This window comes from Leptonychotes weddellii, chromosome 13 (genome assembly GCF_054177405.1).
Source record: "Leptonychotes weddellii isolate Sample4059 chromosome 13, ASM5417740v2, whole genome shotgun sequence".
Lineage (NCBI taxonomy): Eukaryota > Metazoa > Chordata > Mammalia > Carnivora > Phocidae > Leptonychotes > Leptonychotes weddellii.
In genome coordinates, this window is record NC_138381.1 from 19,620,483 (window position 1) to 19,641,218 (window position 20,736).

Sequence of the window (20,736 nt, forward strand, 5' to 3'; positions counted from 1 at the left end):
ATCCCAAGGGCATGTGCACCCCAATGTTTATAGCAGCAGTGTTCACAATAGCCAAACTATGGAAAGAGCCAAGATGTCCATTGACAGATGAATGGATAAAGAAGAAGTGGTATATATATATACACAATGGAATATTATACAGCCATCGAAAAAATGAAATCTGGCCATTTGCAATGACATGGATGGAACTAGAGGGTATTATGCTAAGCGAAATAAGTCAATCAGAGAAAGACAAGTATCATATGATCTCACTGATACGAGGAATTTGAGAAACAAGACAGAGGATCATAGGGGAAGGGAGGAAAAAATGAAACAAGATGAAACCAGAGAGGGAGACAAACCATAAGAGACTCTTAATCTCAGGAAACAAACTGAGGGTTGCTGGAGTGGAGGGGGGGCGGGAGGGATGGGGTGGCTGGGTGATGGACATTGGGGAGGGTATGTGCTATGGTGAGCGCTGTAAATTGTTTAAGACTGATGAATCACAGACCTGTACTCCTGAAACAAATACTACATTATATATTAACAAAAAAATATTTTATCCCCCCCAAAAAGCTGAGTATTTTTAATTAAGGCAAAACTGATATTTTTGGAGCAGTCACAACCAAAGTTTGATATCTCTATCTCTTACAAACACCAACTTCTCCACCTCTGTTAACCTTTTTCAGTATCTGTTAACACTCTGATACCACAAAATTAGCAATAAAAGACATTCTTATTCTCCATTTTCATTGAAATATTATAAGGCCAGAGTTCAAATCTTTTTCCCCAGGTTAGACACTGTGGCAGAGAGAAAAATATGGAACTGAACCCATAACCAGAATGTCATTCAATTCCATTTTTCTTTGCTTTTTAGTATGCTTAGACTATGGTTTTAAAAATAGGAGTTTATTAAAACCATATCCTCTAATAAACATCAGTGAAAGGATAAGAATGAAAGCAAATAACTGAAATAAAACCCTAAGAGTATCTTTTTGTACTGGGGTTAAGACACTTCAAAAGAAGTACCAGATGATCATTAAAACTTTTAATTGTACATTCTTCCTTTTATAGGGTAAAACCAAAGTTTATGAACATTAGTTCCCTGTAGATCTCTGCTAATCCACATGGGTGGTGGTGAAAGATTTTAACCAGTTCTCCTTAAGATATGAGGTAGTTTTAAATGGGCTGATTAGACGAGGAGAACAAAAATCCTTGTAGGAATATCTCAGTTGGAAAAGCAGTGACTGCATCTGGATATTTATACATAATCACTTTTGTTCTCTGAGCTCAGGAATTCATAAGAGTAAATGAAAAAGAGATGGGAGAAACAGAAAACAAAAGTAAAATGATAGACCTAACTTCAACCATTTATGTATTTACATTAACATTAAATTTTACATTAAATTCTAACGGCCTAAAAACTCCAATTAAAAGGTAGAATTTTTAGAAGGCATAAAATAGCAAGACTCAACTATAAACTGCCTACAAACACAGAAAATCTTTAAATATGAAGACATAGGCTAGGGCGCTTGGGTAGCATAGTTGTTTAAGTGTCCAACTCTTGGTTTCAGCTCAGGCTGTGATCTCAGGGTCCTGAGATCCAGCTCCTAGTAGAGCCCCAAGTTGGGTTTTGTGCTCACCAGGGAGTCTGCTTGAGATTCTCTCTCTCCCTCTCCCTTCCACTCCTCTCTCTCTCTCAAATATAAATAAATAAATCTTAAAAAAAAAGACATAGGCTGAAACTAACAGAAGGAAAAAGATAGATCATGTAAACTGTAAGTATAAGAAGGCTAGAAGTATATATTTATAAGCTATATTAATAACAGATATAATCATCTTGAAGACCCTGAGTATTACCAGAAATAGAGAGAGGCTTCTGTAATGCTAAATGAGGTGACTTACTAAGAAGACATAACAATTACAAATGTTTATCAGCTTAATAACAGACTCCCAAAATACATGGAAGAACAGAGACAAACAGAGAATTAAAGGGAGACATAGATGATGTTTATAAGAGGTGATTTGGATAACCTGAGCAATTCACAAACTGTTGATCAAAAAATTTAATAAAAACATAGATGATCTAAGAAATACTATCAAAGACCTTGGTCTAATCAATATTTACAGAACTCTGTATCTAATAACTGCAGACTACATATGATTTTTAAGTTCATGTAGTACATTCAACAAAATGAAAACAGGTCATGATAAGTTTAAAGATGTTGAAGTCAGTATATTTTCCATTCATGACAAAATAATATTAAAAATCAACAATAACAAGATGTCTAGGAAGAAACAAAATTTGAAAAGGAAGCAACAAACCTAATAACTCATGGGGAAAAAGAAATTAAGGAAAATTAGAAAACATTTTGAATTAAATGATAATGAATAGACAACATATCAAAATCTGTGGGAGACAAGGGAAGGGGTGCTTAGAGAACACAAATAGCTTTAAAAACCTACAGCATGAGGTTCCACCTTAAGAAATTAAAAATAGAAAGCAAGTATGATTACAATAAGTACAAGAAAGAAAATAGTCAAGGTAAGAGCAGATATGAAAGAAATAAAATAGAGACAGAAAGTAGAGATAATCAGTATTGTTAAAGCTTCAAAGATCAACAAAATTGGTAAACTCCTATCTAGGCTGATCACAAAAAAGAGAGAGGACATAGATGATCAATATCAGAAATGAAATAGCAGTTATCACCACAGATAATAAGAGACCATTATAAATGAACAATTCTATGCCAACAAATGGGACAAAATGTAGACAAATGTCATGAAAATTATAACTGACCAAAATCAATAGAAGAAAAAAAATATAAAAAGATGTATATTTGTTAAAGAAGTTAAATTCATTATCAAAAGCCTTCCTAAAAAGGAAATCTCAGATCCAGATGGTTTTGTTAGTGAATTCTATCAATTATTCTAGGAATAAAAAATATAAATTTTACACACACTTTTTCAGTGACAGAAGAACAAACTGTCCAACTAATTTTATGAGACCAGTATAACTTTAATTAAAAAAAAACTGGATAAAGTCATTATATGAAAAGAAAACTGTAGACAAATATACTTTGTGAATATAGTAGACAAATACACTTCATGAATATAGTAGACAAATGTACCTCATGAATATAGGCACAAAAATTCCTTAATAAACATTAACAAATCAATCCAACAATACAAGAAAGGGGAAATACATCGTGACCTGTAGGATCTGTATGAGAAATTCAAGATGAGCTACCCTTCAAAAATCAATCAATATAATTCACTATATTAAAAAATACTAATAAGGAGGAAGAGGAGAAAATAATTTCAAAAAATTCAACAAATACTCATGATAAAAATTCCCAGAAATCTAGAAAAAGTAGAAAACTTCCTCAATCTGATAAGAGACACATGTGAAGAACCTGTACCTAACATCCTATTTCATGCCTCCCCTAAAATCAGGAACAAGGCAAAACTGCCTCCTCCCACCACTTTTATTCAACATTTTACTAGAGTTCTTAACCAAGAGAAGGCAAGAGAAAGAAATAAAAGGCAGGAGATCAGAAATTAACCATAAAACTGTTCCTATTTACATACGATATGCTTGTTTACATGGAAATTCTTAGAGCATTCTACTAGTAGCTCAAATAGGGAATTTAACCGGTCTAGGGTATAAGAGTAATGTTTAAAAACAACTGTATTCTGGGCGCCTGGGTGGCTCAGTTGGTTAAGCGACTGCCTTCGGCTCAGGTCATGATCCTGGAGTCCCGGGATCGAGTCCCGCATCGGGCTCCCTGCTTGGCAGGGAGTCTGCTTCTCCCTCTCCCACTCCCCATTTGTGTTCCCTCTCTCACTGTGTCTTTCTCTGTCAAATAAATAAATAAAATCTTTAAAAAAAAAATAAAAAAAAAATAAAAACAACTGTATTCTTCTACACTAGCAGCAACAGCTGGGAAATAAACTTGAACAGTCCCATTTAAAGTAGTTCATATATACACACACCCATACAAAAAGGGACTATATTTAATAAACACACACACACGTATATATGTGGACTAAATCTAACAAAAACAGTCAAGACTTCCTATACTGAATATTATAAAACATTACTGAGATAAACTAAAGAAGAAATTTGAAAAACAGAGATTATTGTGTGTCAATTATACCACAATAAAGCTCTTTTAAAAACTCAGCAAATTGTACACTTTAAATATGTATAGTTTATATACATACAGATACCTCCATAAAGATGTAGAAAGAGATAAACTGATTGATTGATAGATTGATCAACAGATTGGTAGATACATGTGAGTTTTTAAAAGAAGAACTTGGTTTCAAATTAATTTTGCCAACATTGCCAGAATTCAGGTCTTGTTGATCTATGCTATGTGTATACATCAAAGCTGGTATTTAGGGCTCTTAAACTAAGAGGTGCATGATGTCAAAAGATTAATTACAACTATCTAATAGTACAAACATTGGTTAATGAATCTCTATGTCTGCACTAGGCAAGCTTTGTTTTGTAGTCCCAAGGCAGGTCATAGGGCCTGGTATCTAAATGCTCAATTATTATGCCTGATAAACAAAATGCTATTGGAAAGTTCTGGTCTGTCATCAAAGAGAAGTTTATTGGTCAATTATAAAACAGATAGCTTTTTTATAGTCTAAAATACAACCATGGCACTTGAAGTTGTAGCTGATGCTATGCTTTAACAGATTATAATTTTCCTTAATTCATTTTTAATTGTATAACTGTTATACAGTCCTTAAAATATATATTCCCCGATTTAGGTAAAGTTTATGTTAGACATATCTTAAGTTCTAACTTTTAAAAAGATAAAGGATTCACTCAAGCCCACATTCAAACTTTGCAAAGAAACCACCAATTGTTACATTTATTCTATTAAACTTTAAAGTAAGCATACCAATTTCGTAATATCTTTTTGAAAGGTATTTAAAATATAATTTTTAAAGCTTTAGACATACAAAATTGTCTACACATTTTTTTTAAAGATTTTATTTATTTATTTGACACAGAGAGAGAGACAGCGAGAGAGGGAACACAAGTAGGGGGAGTGAGAGAGGGAAAAGCAGGCTTCCCGCTGAGCAGGGAGCCCGATGCGGAGCTCGATCCCAGGACCCTGGGATCATGACCTGAGCCGAAGGCAGATACTTAACGACTGAGCCACCCAGGTGCCCCTTGTCTACACATTTTATATATTTTTATATGTATATATAAAACTGTTACTATTTAATATATATTAAGATATGTTTAACATACACTTTGGGTAAACAGCAAAACACATTTTGAAAAAATACCAGTTTCTTTGTGTAACTATGGAGATACTTGAACAATAACAATAAAACACTATTTTATTTCATATTTTATGTTAAGACATGGGACTATGTTACAAGAGTATCAGCTGGTAGAACTTAAATACATGTGTACATATACATATGTGTGTGTGCTTGTGTATATGCAAATGTATGTGTGTAAATCTCTTTCCAGATAAATTTTAAAGTGTAATAAACACATGATGATCTATCCTGGAGATAGGTTCATATCCATTTTATTTGTACAGTTTTCTTAGCTCTTTAAAATATATCTTACAAAGGGAAATCTCTTGTTTTCTTGTTAAGCTTTTGGAGAGATTAGCCAGTGTTAATCTTCCAAAAGCCTCAACTTTGCAAGCCTTGGAGATTCCTGGAAAGTCTGCTTGTAGTAAAGAACACTGTTACTAAAAGGCCCTGGTGAAGCATTGCGGTTTTCCTTCATGACTTCATTATGCGCTTGCACCCATTCTCATTACAGGGGAGCATGGGCATGGCCATGGGGATCTCCCTCTGCTGGGTGGCATCAAGATCAACGGTCAGACATGATGCCCACTGAATAATGGATAAATGACAGTACCCTGGCATAAGTTTGATGGCCATAAAACATATTATGAGATTGCCTTAACATTCAAACTTGGGGACTGATGGAGAGAATTATTATTTCTAAATGCCAAGCTAACTAGCATTATGGAGATTTTCAGTAGGCACTTCTCTTATTAGTGTTTGAGGCAACTATAGAGAGAATGGGTCAGTGCAATTTTCCTCCTGCACTGGGAAAATCTTTTCTTGCTACTGCAAGATAAGGTATTCAAATTCAAATCAAGTTTCTCATCAAAATATTCTGTTTGTGGAAGCCATTACAAATAAGTAGCACCCCCCCACACACACAAACTCCCACCATCACGTTGTATTCCCAGTGAGGTCAGTGTACTTCATTGCAAATAATATGGTGTTAAATCAACAGGTAGAATCGACCTGCTTTGTGCTTTATGAGAATAGCTTAACTTCCTGACACCCTATATATGACATATATTTCTTTGATTTCTCTCTGTTAATGATATAATCTCTTATGATACTATGGAAAATCAGATATAAAATGGATATGCCCACTTTTACTGCATGATAGCCCTCTCTGAATAAACAAGTTTTCAGTGAATTCAGAAATGTCATAATTCAAGTATTGTATTTATTAAAATGAGGTGGAGTATGATAAGAGACCTTGGAACGTATGAAGAGAGCAGTCTGATAACTAAGTTTATAGGCTTGATTGAAAATTCTCATAATGGCATAGCCACAAAGCTTTACCTATAAATGCCAAGGGAAAAGAAAGCAAGGTGACTAGATAATTTAGTGTTAAAGAAAAATTGACAGGGCGCCTGGGTGGCTCAGTTGGTTAAGCGACTGCCTTCGGCTCAGGTCATGATCCTGGAGTCCCGGGATCGAGTCCTGCATCGGGCTCCCTGCTCGGCAGGGAGTCTGCTTTGTCCTCTGACCCTATCCCCTCTCATGTGTTCTCTCTCTCTCATTCTCTCTCTCTCAAATAAATAAATAAAATCTTTAAAAAAAAAAAAAAAGAAAAATTGACAGAATATCTTCCTAGTGAGAAAAAAAGTGAAAAAAAAAGTGTTGACTTTCTTTTTATAAGAATTAAGATTAGAAGTTTCCATTGACCAGTTAAAAAAAATAATACAATTCCCTTTTTGTATTCTATGACTCATAAGCAAAAGTACACAGCAGAGCACCTACCATTGTTGTGAATGTCTCTAGATAAAATGCCCCAATTCAAAATCCAGAGACGAAAGACAGGTGTGTGTGTGTGTGTGTGTGTGTAGATTGATAGAAGATAGAAAAAGAGAGACTTGTCTTATGAAATAATATGTGTCACAAATTAAAATAAAAGTCCAAAGAACAAGTTTCTAAAAAAGAAAATAATTTCAAATAAATCATTTATTTCCCTTAATAGAATAAAAACCATAGCTACTCACCTAATCTCTCAATGGAATAATATCGTTGTTTACTATCCACACGTACTGTCTCAGCATAAGGGCTCCCAACACCATAACCAATAATGTAACCTCGCACCACGATGTTTGGGTTCAAGGGAGGAGTCCAACTCATGATGATGCAGTTGGTCTGGGGCCTCACATGAAGAGAGCTTGGTTGGTCAGGGACTTGAGACTCTAGAATTCAAAGGAGGCATTATTAGTCTGTCTCATACTAGAACATACAGCATGGTAAAACTTCCTATTTAAGCAAGACTTAATATCATATTCCATAGATCCTCAAATGTTGTATCACTTACTGCCCAAGTTCCTCCTTGTGTCAGCACGTAATACATTTTCCATGTTTGATTTGACTTTCACACTGTTTCTCAAGCACAGAGGGCACTGAGTTCCTTCTATAGACATGTAGCATCATGCATCTTTATTCTAATCATTTTTTTCTTTGGGCTGTTCCCCCATATAACTCTTCTTAGGTATCATCAGTACTGAGTGAAATCAAAGAGGATGTAAGAATAATAGAAAGGGAAATGAAATGTCAAAGTGGTCTTGCCCAAGGATTATTTACTCTGATTTAACTAAAAAACAAAAATAAAGCAGTCTTTTCTTAAGAAATTGTCAGGAGAAACAGTTTAGGGCCATGATTTGCTCAGCATGATTAGGATGGCACTTGACCCATAATTAAGTGCATCTCTGAAAAGCGCATTCATTGTAAAGAAAAGGAGACAGCGGCTGGGATTGCAGCCACACAGACTTTGGAGTGTGCAAATTTGGTTTCAAACCAGGCTCTGTCATTTACTAGCTGTGCACCCTCATGAAGTTATTTATCTTCTCCGAGATTACCTTCTAATTAAATTGACATTCCAAATATTGATTGCCTCGAAGCCTGAGCTCTGGAAGTAAGAGTTCCAATTTGTACTGTATACTCACATCTCAGAGAAACCTTAAGACCTTATTCGTCCTGTCTCCATTTCCTCACGTGTAGAATGAGGCTAAAGATAGCAATGGTCTCATAGGATGCTGAGAAGATTTAATGAGATAATGCATAAAGTGCTCTAATTATGAGTAGCACCACTGATGTTAGCTGTTAGGGAGTAAATATACATGTAACTCGGACATGAATTTTCTTTGAAGGAGACTGTGTGTTGAAAATTAATAAATTGGAATTCTGGCTTTTATATCATCCTTCTTCCCTCTGATCTCATCCCTAAAGAAATGATGCATTTTCTGGATGATTATCATCATTCACTTAATAGATATTTATAGAGCACCTACTCTGTTTGGGGAGTGGGGCAAGGTACCCATGATGATCAGGATACAGGACAGAGTGATTATGGCAGACAGAAAACATGTGTCTTTGGAGTTTATAGTTTAATGGGAAAGACAAGTAAAAAGGCAGTTATAATATACTATGATACATATTTTGATAGGATTAATACAGGCACATGTACCCTATTTTTTAAAAATCACAGAAGTATTCTGGGAAGAAATTTAAGAAAGAATGTGCCCATCTAAACTAGTAGTCCTTTAAATGCTCAGCACAGTACCTGGCAATTAATGGGTACTCAAAAATATTAGTGATGTGAACCTTATTCAAACTACTTGTGTTCATTATTTCTTTCTTAACTGATAATCTCTAAAGGTAACATATGTCAGATTATGCAAAAGACTTTGATGATTAAAGGTAATATTAAAATATATTTTTTCCTTCATGTAATAGCAAAAGGTGATATAATCTCTATTACCAACCTTAGCCACCTTCAACACGTATGCTTCTAACTTAAGTGATATATGGAAGCATGTCTTTTATTAGAGTTTTTAAAGTAGGTCCCAAACTAACAGCTTTTCAAAAGATGCTACATTCTAAAGATGCTACATCAGCAGCATTTTCTAAAGGAGCTTTTTTTTTTCTGAAGATGCCCATTTGTGAACAAAAAGGGACAAGCTTTTATTTGTCTGCCCTAAATAAGCCTGTGACATAATATGCAAAGGTGTCATAAAAAATTATCTCAAAATGTGGATATAAACCTTAACAACAGAAACACAATGTTTGTGAAGGATTTTCCACTATAAACCCTAAGGAGAAGTAATAAAAGAGATAAAAGGAATGGATTAATACTTTTCAAATCTACTGCCACAGAGGCTCTCCAGTGTCCTTGAAATGTAATGGGCTCTACAGTGAATTCTGTTGAACACTTTTGAAGCTTTTGTAATAATCATCGAAAACAACAAGAAAATCTGCCTAATCTTTTATTTAGAAAATGAACTAAATGCTATGACTTTTTAAAAACATTATGAAAATCTAATGATTTTAATGACAATTTTCAATATCTTTTAGAATAAAAGGAAAAAATATTTAAAATGTTTTCAGTACAATAACTTCTCCACCTTTCTGCAAACCATAGAGTAGCTCCCCAACAAGTTAGTTAGGTCAGTACCCACAGAATTATATCCCTTGGAGTTTTATAAAAGGACTAGGGTAATAAATGCACAAACGCTCTTGAAGAAGAGGGACTCTTGGTACACAATACTCATCTTTTTTTTTTCACTGCATAAAAGTAGTTTCAATCCTAGATCCAAACCTCAAAACTATTTTAACATGATAAAAATAAGCATGTCAATACATAAGAATATATGCTGCCTCCCCAACTAAATATTTAATGGGCTTTTGCCACCCCTTTAGGATCACAGGGCCATAAGAAAGGGTGTCCATCAAGGCAGTAGTAGACCTAAGCCATTCACAATATATGGCCTCATCATAAAGATAACTGTGTTAGGAGATTGTTTATAATCTGGAATAACCAGTTTGTACCCACCTACTCACTTCTTAATGTAAAGACAGAAATGACATTTTCCTTTTATGTGACCTGAGTTAGTTTTCTCTAACACAGATGACCTTATGGATTAGGAAAATGGTTACTACTGGAATGAACTATAAAACATCAATTTAGAAAATTTGCCATGAAAGTATGTGATGTGTTTGAAGGCTGAAACTAAAATTCACTACTCAGAAGTACATGAAAGATTTGACAAGTACCTCTAGGACAATAATTGAGTACATAAAGCATAGAGAAGTATTAAGGTAATTATTGAAATAATTTGAAAGCAAAGAACACATTTTGCCTGAAATATCCAAATTAATGAGCCCCAAATTTCTACTGAAATCTGAATTATCACAGTAACTAGGTCAACTGCCATTCTTGATTACACTATGGAATTATGGATTCTATCTTGGTTTAATTTGTTCCTAAAGAATAGTTATTATTTTTTGAGTGATGATTGCAATTTTCACTAATGAGTAGTGTTCACAGATAGCACAGTAGGAAATTTATCATATTAATCCCCATGACATTTCAATAATTATTGTGCATCTCTTATGTGCCAGTCATAGTTCTAGGTACTGGGGATATCGTTTTTTGGGAGGTAAGACCGATAAAATAAGAATAAACACACAAGGAATTGGGAGATCTTATAAGTGCTATGCTGATGGAATAGTAACTGACTCAAGGAAGGTATTACTGGTAGAGTCTAAGGTGAATGATCAGAAAGAGCCAGTCAAGCAAACAGCAGGGTGGAGAGTTTTACAGGAAGAGGGAATAACTCAAAGGCCCTATAGCAAGAATGAGCTTGGTATTTGGAGAAATCAAAGAAGGTCACTGTGCCTGGACTAAGAAGGAAAATGAAGAAGATAAAAAGAAAGTTACCGAGTGGGAATGTAAAATGGTACAAATGCTATGAAAAACAGAATGGCAGTTAAAAAAATAGAATTACCACTAGATCCAACAATACCACTTCTGGGAATATTTCCCAAAGAATTGAAAGCAGGGACTCAAAAAGGTATTCGTACACCTGTATTCACAGCACAGTTATTCACAATAGCCAAAAAGTAGGTGAGACTCAGGTGTCCATCAACGGATGAATGGATAAACAAATTGGGGTATATACATACAATGGGATATTTTTTCAGCTTTTAAAAGAAGGAAATTCTGATACATGCTATAATGTGAGTAAGCCTTTAGAACATTATGGTAAGTAAAATGAGCCGGACACAAAAGGACTAAAATTGTATGATTCCACTTCTATGAGATACCCAGAGTAGTCAAATTTATAGAGACAGAAAACAGAATGGTGATTGCTAGGGGTTGAAAGGAGGGTGGAGTAGGGAGTTATTGTTTAATGGGTACAGAGTTTCAGTTTTGCAAGAGAAAAAGAGTTTTGGAAGAGAGTGGTTTTGATGATGGTCACACAACAGTGTGAATGTACTTAAAGACACCGAACTGGGGCACCTGGGTGGCTCAGTTGTTAAGCGTCTGCCTTCAGCTCAGGTCATGATCCCAGGGTCCTGGGATCGAGTCCCGCATAGGGCTCCCTGCTCAGTGGGGAGGCTGCTTCTCCCTCTCCACTCCCCCCTGCTTGTGTTCCCTCTCTTGCTGTCTCTCTGTCAAATAAATAAATAAAAAATCTTAAAAAAAAAAAAGACACCGAACTGTACACTTAAAACTAGTTAAGATGGTTACTTTTATGTCATGTGCATTTTTAAACAATTTAAAAAAATTAGGAAACCTTAAAAATGTTTTTGTACTTGACTGGGTGGCCATTGTAGAAATGTAGTGTGCATATTTGGGACATTTGAGAGGTAAAATCAACAGAGGTATAAACTGGATGTGAATGGTGTGGGAAAGAAAAAACTCAATGAGGACCCCCAGATCTTTGGCTCGAGCAACTGGTGGATGACCTACTGAGATGAAGAAAAACAAGCAAGTTCTTGGGTCATGTTAAATTTGAGAGGCCTATTAATCACATCTGTGGAGATCTCAGGGATGTACGTGGGTATATAAGTCTGGAGTTTTAGTGAAAGGCCATGGTCAGATACACAGATATGAAAGCCATCAACATATAGATGGTATTGAAAATAAATGTGTATGAATATAAGATACAGTGTGAGCACATGTGTAAACAAAATACAAATAAGATCATGTCAAATAAATAACACCACTCCAAACTCCTTCAAATCTTCCCATAGCACATTGTAAGGTCAAGTTCTTTACCATGGCCTAAAAGGTCATGTATGATCTACCCCATGCCCCCTTAGCTCTCTCTCTTCATCTCCAACCACTTTCCCCTTTGCTCACTTTACCCCAGCCATCTACTACACACTGGACACTTTGTGTTCCTCAAACATGCCAGGCATGCTCTGACCTCAGGGCATCTGAGTTTGCTGTACACTCTTCCTGGGAAGCTCTCCCTCAGATATGCCTTCCTCCCTTATCTCCTTCAGGTTTCCGTTATTTAATTTCCAACTTCAGCCTTCCCTGGCTACCATATTTAAAGTTGCAATCTTTCCCTAATCTCTAATCTAATAATCACCTGTCTATTTTTTCCCCCCTTAGGATTTATTGCCATTAATTGTGCTTCTTATTTGATGTGATTATCTCATTATTCTTGCCTCATCTCCTTCCATAAATTCTCTGTAACTCCTGTACCTAGAACAGTTTCTGGCACAAAGTGCTCAAAAATATCTGAACAATGTCTACACTTCCTATAAGGTTCAATCTAACTGTTAATACATATGACTGTCATTAATTATAAGATTACCAAAATTTTATAGAGTTCTCTGAAGATAAGGATTGTAATAAAAAAAAAGGAAATGACAGAGAAATGAAAATACAGTTATTAAAGTTGTTTTCTCCTAGTGGTCGGAAAGACTTGTGCCCGCTGGCTCCTGCTAACGGAAGTGATTGCTGCTGTGTATGGCTCCGCCACGCGGCGTCAGGCAGCTGGTACTTTTGACAAATACTCACATATCTGTTCTTGATTTAGTGTGCTGCATTTTATGGGTCATTTTGTTAGAGTTCTGTTCTAGTCCCTAATAGCCTATATTTCTTTACAGAGAATTATGTAAGGCAATTGACAGAGCCATATGCTATCTTTCCAGACCATTTGGATACATACTAATGTGTTCATTTCTGTTGGTGGGGTCTGTTCTCACCAATGGACATCAGCTTCCTTAAGCCACTAATGTCTATAAACTGAATGTTATCTATTTATTATAGTGAACAATCACTTCTATTTAACAATGAACTATACCTTCTTTCTATTTTGTTTGTTTCTGCTACTATCTTCAGTATTAACTTTTTACTATATTTTAAAAATTTATATGCAGCAAATTCACTCAGTGGTATACCAGTGGAGTCATGTATCCACCACTCCTGTCATGGGACAGAACAGTTCCGTCCCCTCAAACTGTCCTTTATTCTTCCAATGTGGGAAAAATGGCCTCCATCTGTTGAGTTCTTGATTTTACAAATACCAACAGAAAGTTAAGATGCCTGTCTAGGAAGGAGGTTGGTATGTCAAATGAACACAGGAAAAAACACAATGAAGTTCAATTTTATTTACAAACTTCTGAGTCCTTGAGTGGGAAAACCAAAGCTTGATAGAGGCGACACCCTTGATATGGCTTTCTAAGAGCACTGTGGGATCAGAGCCTATCAATAACTGGGAGATTTATTTTCTCAATTTAGAGTTCAGGGACACCAACTTCAAAAATCATTGAATCTCTCTAGAATCTTATGTCAGCTACCTCATACTGAATAATCTCCAGATTTGGGGCCATTCAAATAACAAATCTTATTTTTTAACAGGGCATGGGGAGTAGGGTGTCAGTCCTTGTCAAAGGATGTACTTCCATGAATTTTTCACACTCATTTTCCTCTAATTGGATTAAAACCCTAATCTCTCAAAACTATAGACCAATTTGTTCAAAAAACAAAAACCTCAATATCTCTAAATTCTTATGCCAAGCTGCTCTCTAGAAAGCTTGGGTTTTCATTTTTAACATCTTACTTGAGAAAAAAGCAATGCATTTCTACATTTAAATAAAAATATACCAAATAGAACAAAGGTGTTTCTAGCTCTCATTTATCTGTAATTGTTTTTTTGACTATAAGAATGGACATCAATAGAGAATCAAACTATATACATTGTCTGAGTTTAACATAACTAATACCTGGCTATGAATGCTTACAAATTGACCCATCTATTCAATATTAATCAAGCATCTACCATGTAGCCTAAGGCACCATGTCAAGCATTGAGAAGTTCAAATCAAATAAAGCATGGTCTTTGCTTTTAGTCTGCTGAGAAGAGTGGGATAGATGGTTATGGCATGCCCAAGACAGCAGGCTTAGAGGAAAGACATCTGAATGAAATTCAGATAAGAAAAGCTTCCTAGGGGCGCCTGGGTGGCTCAGTTGGTTAAGCGACTGCCTTCGGCTCAGGTCATGATCATGGAGTCCCTGGATCGAGTCCCGCATCGGGCTCCCTGCTTGGCAGGGAGTCTGCTTCTCTCTCTGACCCTCCCCCCTCTCATGTGCTCTCTCTCATTCTCTCTCTCTCAAATAAACAAATAAAAAGAAAAAAGAAAAAGAAAAGCTTCCTAGAAGTAAAGCATCCAGTGAGTTTTGAAGGACAAATAGGTGTGAAGTCATGTGAAGGGCACTCTGGCAAAGGAAACACTAAGTGTGAAAGTATGAGATATGATGGAATGCATCTGGAGAGATGCATACATATGCAAAGATGTGACGGAATGTCAGACTTGAGGCTATGGGCAGGAGCATAACAGGAAGAATCTGAATAGAGAAATGACATCATCAGATCTGGTTATGAAAAATCACTCTGGCAGCATGGTAGAGTCTAGAGAGGAGCTAACTGGTGTTGGAAGACCAGGTGGGAGGCTATTTTCAGGTGACAAAGGATGACAGCCTGACATAAAGTAGAATGGTGGGAGTGGAGAGGAGGGGATGGATTCCAAGTCTGTTAGGGAAGTAGAAATGACAGGTTTTGGGTATATGGGTAGGGAGCAATAATGGAGGAGTTGAGGACAGGGAATCTGCTGGCTTGGATGACTGGTGGATATGGGTACCACTACTAAGGTGAAGAACACAGGAGGGAGAACACAATCTTCTACAGTAGGAATGATACCTTGAGAGATCATCTCATCTCACAAGTGTTTGAGCCCTCCATCTTTATTATACTTGAAAATACCAAAAGAAAAAACAACAACAAAATCTTTAAAACCATCCTTGACCCTTCTACTTTTGTTTTTTTTTTTTAAGATTTTATTTTTATTTATTTATTTGAGAGAGAGAATGAGATAGAGCGAGCATGAGAGGGGGGAGGGTCAGAGGGAGAAGCAGACTCCCTGCCGAGCAGGGAGCCCGATGCGGGACTCGATCCCGGGACTCCAGGATCATGACCTGAGCCGAAGGCAGTCGCTTAACCAACTGAGCCACCCAGGCGCCCCGACCCTTCTACTTTTGATTTATATAAGAAGTGATAACTTTGCTCTCTTTTGCCTTCAATTCCATCACTAGAATCAACCACTGCCAACTAGTTTGATATAGGAGAAGGAAAACTTTATCATCTACCAGAAGAACTGGGAATAGTCTCAACACCATTTATTGAATAATTTGCTGGTTGAAATGCCAACTTCATTTTAAAGTTTACTTCTCAAATATAGCAAGAAATATTTCTGTCTTCTATATTCGGTTACACTGATCTAACTTGTCTATTTCTATGCCAGACAGTACTGATTGATTTTAAATCAGGCTTTATTGTAAATGTTAATGTTTTTTCTACTTTTCAAATTTTCTCAAATTCTTTTACATTTATTCTTCCATATGAAGTTCATTCTGATTGGAAGTGTATTAATCATTAATTTGGGAAGAACTAGCATTTATATAATGGTAACATTTTGTATCAAAAATACATTTTTATTTATTCATGGCTTATTTTTATCTTTTAATAAAATGTTATTTTCTTCATATACATTTATTTCGTTTGTTAAATTTAGTCTTAGATATTATACTTCAGGTTGCCATATGAATGCATTTCCTTTCTTTTTAATGTTTGAATTAATTATTGCCAGTATAAGATAAAGCTATTGTGTGTACTATATATATATAAAATATAAATTACCTTATTAAATTTCCTTATTAATTTTAATAGGTTTTTAGTCTAGTTTCTTGGAATTTCCAAATATGCAATCACACTATTTATAAAAATAACATTTCTTTCCTTCTGTAATAAAATGTTATAGCTTTTTAAGTTGTTTGTGTGTGTGTGTGTGTGTGTTTGTGTGTGTGTGTTTATTTCTCACCAAAACCTCTACACTTTGTCAAATAACAGAACTAGTAGGAAACATCTCTGGTTTGTTTGGGTCTTAAACACAATGTATTTAGTATTTTATTATTTAGCAGAATTCTTGCTTTTAGTTTCTACAAAACAATAACATTTCAAAAGTTTCCTTATGTTCACCTATTAACCTGAGTTTTTAAAAAATTGATAGACTGCCTAATTTTACAAAATGCCTTCTTGCATATATTGATATAATTATATGACAATGCCCCTTTAAATTATTATAATATATTATGATATAATTATATGACAATGCCCCTTTAATTAGATGGTAGGCTTTTAAGACATACTGAACACATGCCCTGCTTTTGTATCAGAAGAGAATATATCTATTCCCCTAAAGCAGACAATAAAGTTTTATCATCATGAACAAGAATAAGCTTCATAAAACAAGTGGTATTAGTATTTCATACCACTGAGATCTAATCTATGAAGACCAGCAACAACAATAAGCTTTTGCTGAGTGCTTCATATATATCAGACACATTGCTGAGTACTTTCTTGCCACTGTTATAGTTAATTCTCACACAGATCTGCTGAGATGGATTCTGTTGTTATACCCTATTTACAGATGAGAAAACTCAGGTCTTAGGGAAGTTAAGTTACTTGTGCACGATAATACAGTGAGTGGAGAATTCAAATCTAGTTATTAGGACTTCAGAGCCCACAACCTTATCTACTCCATTACACTTAGAAAAAGTCAAGGAAGTCATAAGGGGATCAAAACTTCATGAGGATAGTAAAAAGTCTGCTATGGCTAAGGAAAGGACTTGAAACTTCTTTGAACATTTATCCAAGTCTAAATAATTTGTGCCATCCTTTGTACAGTGGAGCTCTGAGATTTTGAAAAACCACTTGCCCAATAACTAAAGCAGATTTTAAATTTGTTTCAAAACACAGTTTGGTTTTGCCTACAACATTCCTTATAGGTAAGATGAACTCTAGTTCAATGAGAATAAGGGGCTGGATTCTTCAATTTCATGATGGATTGGCTGCTATATCCATAGCTCATCTCATTCGCAAGTCTTTTTGTCAACTAGTAACCCAGAATATCATGGATGGCCCCTATCAAAAGCCCATGTGAAAGAAATCCTTTTTCATGACATGCCACCTACACCTTCATTCCTGTGTATAAAATCACATAACTAACTTCATTGTATCACCAGAGGACTACATTTGTGAGCTCATTGGAGTAAATCCCGCTTCTTACCCTCAAATTGGTATCTTTAACTTGAATGTATTTTAATGGCATGTCATTGGCTTTCACCAAGAATTTTATCAAATAATAGCCAAAACAAAAATAATTTCTGCATTTGTTGAAAATAAAAAAGATCCATTTTTTAAAACTTTCCTTAGTATTTTTTAATCTAGTAGATATATAAGTAAACAAGATTGCTTAGGTATTAGGTACTAAAAGTTATATTCTAGATATAATATGATTTCTTTTGGACCAATGAGTTATTTGGAAATATGCTCTTATATTTCCAAATGTATTGGATATCATATTATTATTGACTATTAGTTTAATTACACTGTGATCAATGAATGTGTTTAGTATTATCCAAGACCTTTAATATCCATTTTCTTGTAGCCAAGCACTAAATATTCTTTGGATGCTTAGGAAAAAAATAAGTGACTCTCTGTGTGAATATTTCAATTATGATAGGTAAATCTGCAGAATTCCTTCCTTTTTAATTTTTTTCCAATTCTGAGAGAGATGTGTAAAAATCCATTAACATCGGTCTTTATATATAACTTCCAGTTTACAAACCTACAGAAACTAGAAGGACAAGTTAAAACCACAAGAAATAATTAGGCTGTTGAAACAGAGGACAAAAAGCCAGTCTTTTCAATAAATCTCAGTAGGAAAAAAGGAATTGTGGTAGATTAAGAGCCTGAGGGGATACAAATACAATAGCCAGATTATGGAGAGAGCCCAAATGCCCATCGACTGATGAATGGATAAAGAACATGAGGTATATTTGTACAATAGACTATTACTCAGCCATCGAAAAGAATAAAATCTTGCCATTTGCAATGATGTGGATGGATCTAGAGTGTATTATGCTAAGCAAAATAATTCAGTCAGAGAAAAACAACTAACATATGATTTCACTCATATGTGGAATTTAAGAAACAAAATAGATGAACATATGAGAAGGGGGAAAAAAGAGAGAAGGAAAGAAACCATAAGAGACTCTTAATGATAGAGAACAAACTGAGGATTGATGGAGGGAGGTGGGTGGGGGATGGCTAGATGGGTGATGAGTATTAAGGAGGGTACTTATTATGATGAGCACTGGGTGTTGTATGTAAGTGATGAACCACTGCATTCTACTCCTGAAACCAATATTGCTCTGTATGTTACCTAATTAGAATTTAAATAAAAAGTTGAAGAGAAAAAATAAATGAAAATAAAATCTATATACAGTGTGTGATCCTAGATTCAATTCTAGTTTATATAAATGATCTGTAAAGAAAGTTTTTTGGGTCCATTGAAGAAATTGGAATATGATCAGGATTTTAGGTAAAATCATAATCTGCAAAAATAAAAATAATTGAAAAGTTTAAAGAACAGTTAAGTATCATATGTTCTCATTTAAGCTGTATCTATATTTTTTCATTATAATATATACATATTTTATGTATGTATGTATGTGTGTATAAAGACGTGTGTATAAAGACAGAAATTAGAGGATACGTATTAGGGTGTTAAGTGTGATAATCTGATCATCTTTGGATGGTGAGACTTGTGTTGGTTTGTTGTCTGTATTTTCTACCTATAATTGTATATATTTACTGCTTCTATAATGATGAATCTGCACTCAAATGTTATGGTGGGTTTGCAAATTTTTCTATAAAGATCTGTCAAGATTTGCTTAAATAGTACAAATTTATGTTATAAAAGCCATATATTTATAAGGAATATATATTTCTTCAACAATTTACATATTTTCAATAAGTCAATCCTTTTATCATTATGTAGCGACTCTCTATCCCTATAGAAGTTTTTGGCCTTAAGAAAATTACCAAAGAAAAACCTACACTTGTTTTTTGTTAGGATGACTGCTATTTTTCCCCATCTATTTTCAACTTTTTCATATCTTAATATTTGTAAGTATTGCCAATTGTAAATACTATAGATCTGGATGTTTTCAAAATTCCATTTAGTAATCTATACTTGAACTGGTGAGTTTAATACACTTACACCTATTTTTATTATATATTAAAATTTATTTATGATTTTTTCATGTACTATTTTATATTTGTTCATAACAAATTATTTTTCTTTTTTTATGGTTTCATTTGTATAGGCTAAAGAGCCCTCCCCTATTATTTTTTTTCTACTCTACCAGATAAGAAATAATATACTCTATACCCTTCTGGTTGTAATATTTTTAATTTTGAGATCACATATATCTTGTAGTCTAAAGTTAATTATATCTTTACTTTTCACAAGAACATCATAAAAACAATTTCAAAGCTGTTTAACCTCCACAGTCTCCTTCTTCTTTACCACCTCATATTCACTAAGTTTTTAAACCCTCCAAAATATAATTTTTGTTTTAGATAATCACAATTTGTTCAGATGTACCCATATGTTACATTATTTTGTTTATCCACTTTCTCTAATCTTCTCTCTGGTTACTTTCTTTCTCTTTCTAGCTTTTTTTTTTTTAAAGTACCTTCTCTACAAAAAGGATGGTGGTAGTAAAGTCTACTTTTCTTTTTGTAAAGGGTGTTTATGTGTCTCCTTTCCTTGAATAATTATTTAGTTGGATATACAATTCTTTAATGATAGTAATTTTTTTAATCAGCACTTTGAAGACATTTCACTGTTTTCTGCTTTAATTGATGCTATTGGGGAGTCTTTGTCAATATAATTGTAGTCCCTAAAAAAGTAATCTCTCCTCATGGCATGCTAAGCTCTTCTTTTGTCTTTATCTTTGGTATGATACAATGTATCAAAGGTAAAGCATTATTCCTGAATCTGATAATCCATGTATTTCATCAATTCTGGAAAACTCTCACTAATCTCTTCAAAAATTATTTTTCCTCCATTCTTTATTTTCTTTTCAAATTGTGATTGAACCATGCTAAATTTTCTCAGCCCATGCTTTGTCTTTTAAGTTCCCTTTTATTTTTTCTGTGTATATTTTTATGCTGTTCCAAGCATTTATTTTTTTATTTTTTTCAAAAAAATTTTTTTTAATTTTAATTTTAATTTTTT

General features: G+C 34.5%; 1 protein-coding gene across 1 annotated transcript in view; it reads right to left on the reverse strand.

Annotated features, from left to right (window-relative positions):
* Positions 1 to 20,736, reverse strand: part of DCC (DCC netrin 1 receptor) — a 1,045,570-nt gene that overhangs the window by 153,871 nt on the left and 870,963 nt on the right. The window contains exon 14 of the mRNA XM_081802524.1: positions 7,293 to 7,487. Coding sequence (XP_081658650.1) covers positions 7,293 to 7,487 — 195 coding nt within the window. The remainder of the gene's footprint in view (positions 1 to 7,292; positions 7,488 to 20,736) is intronic.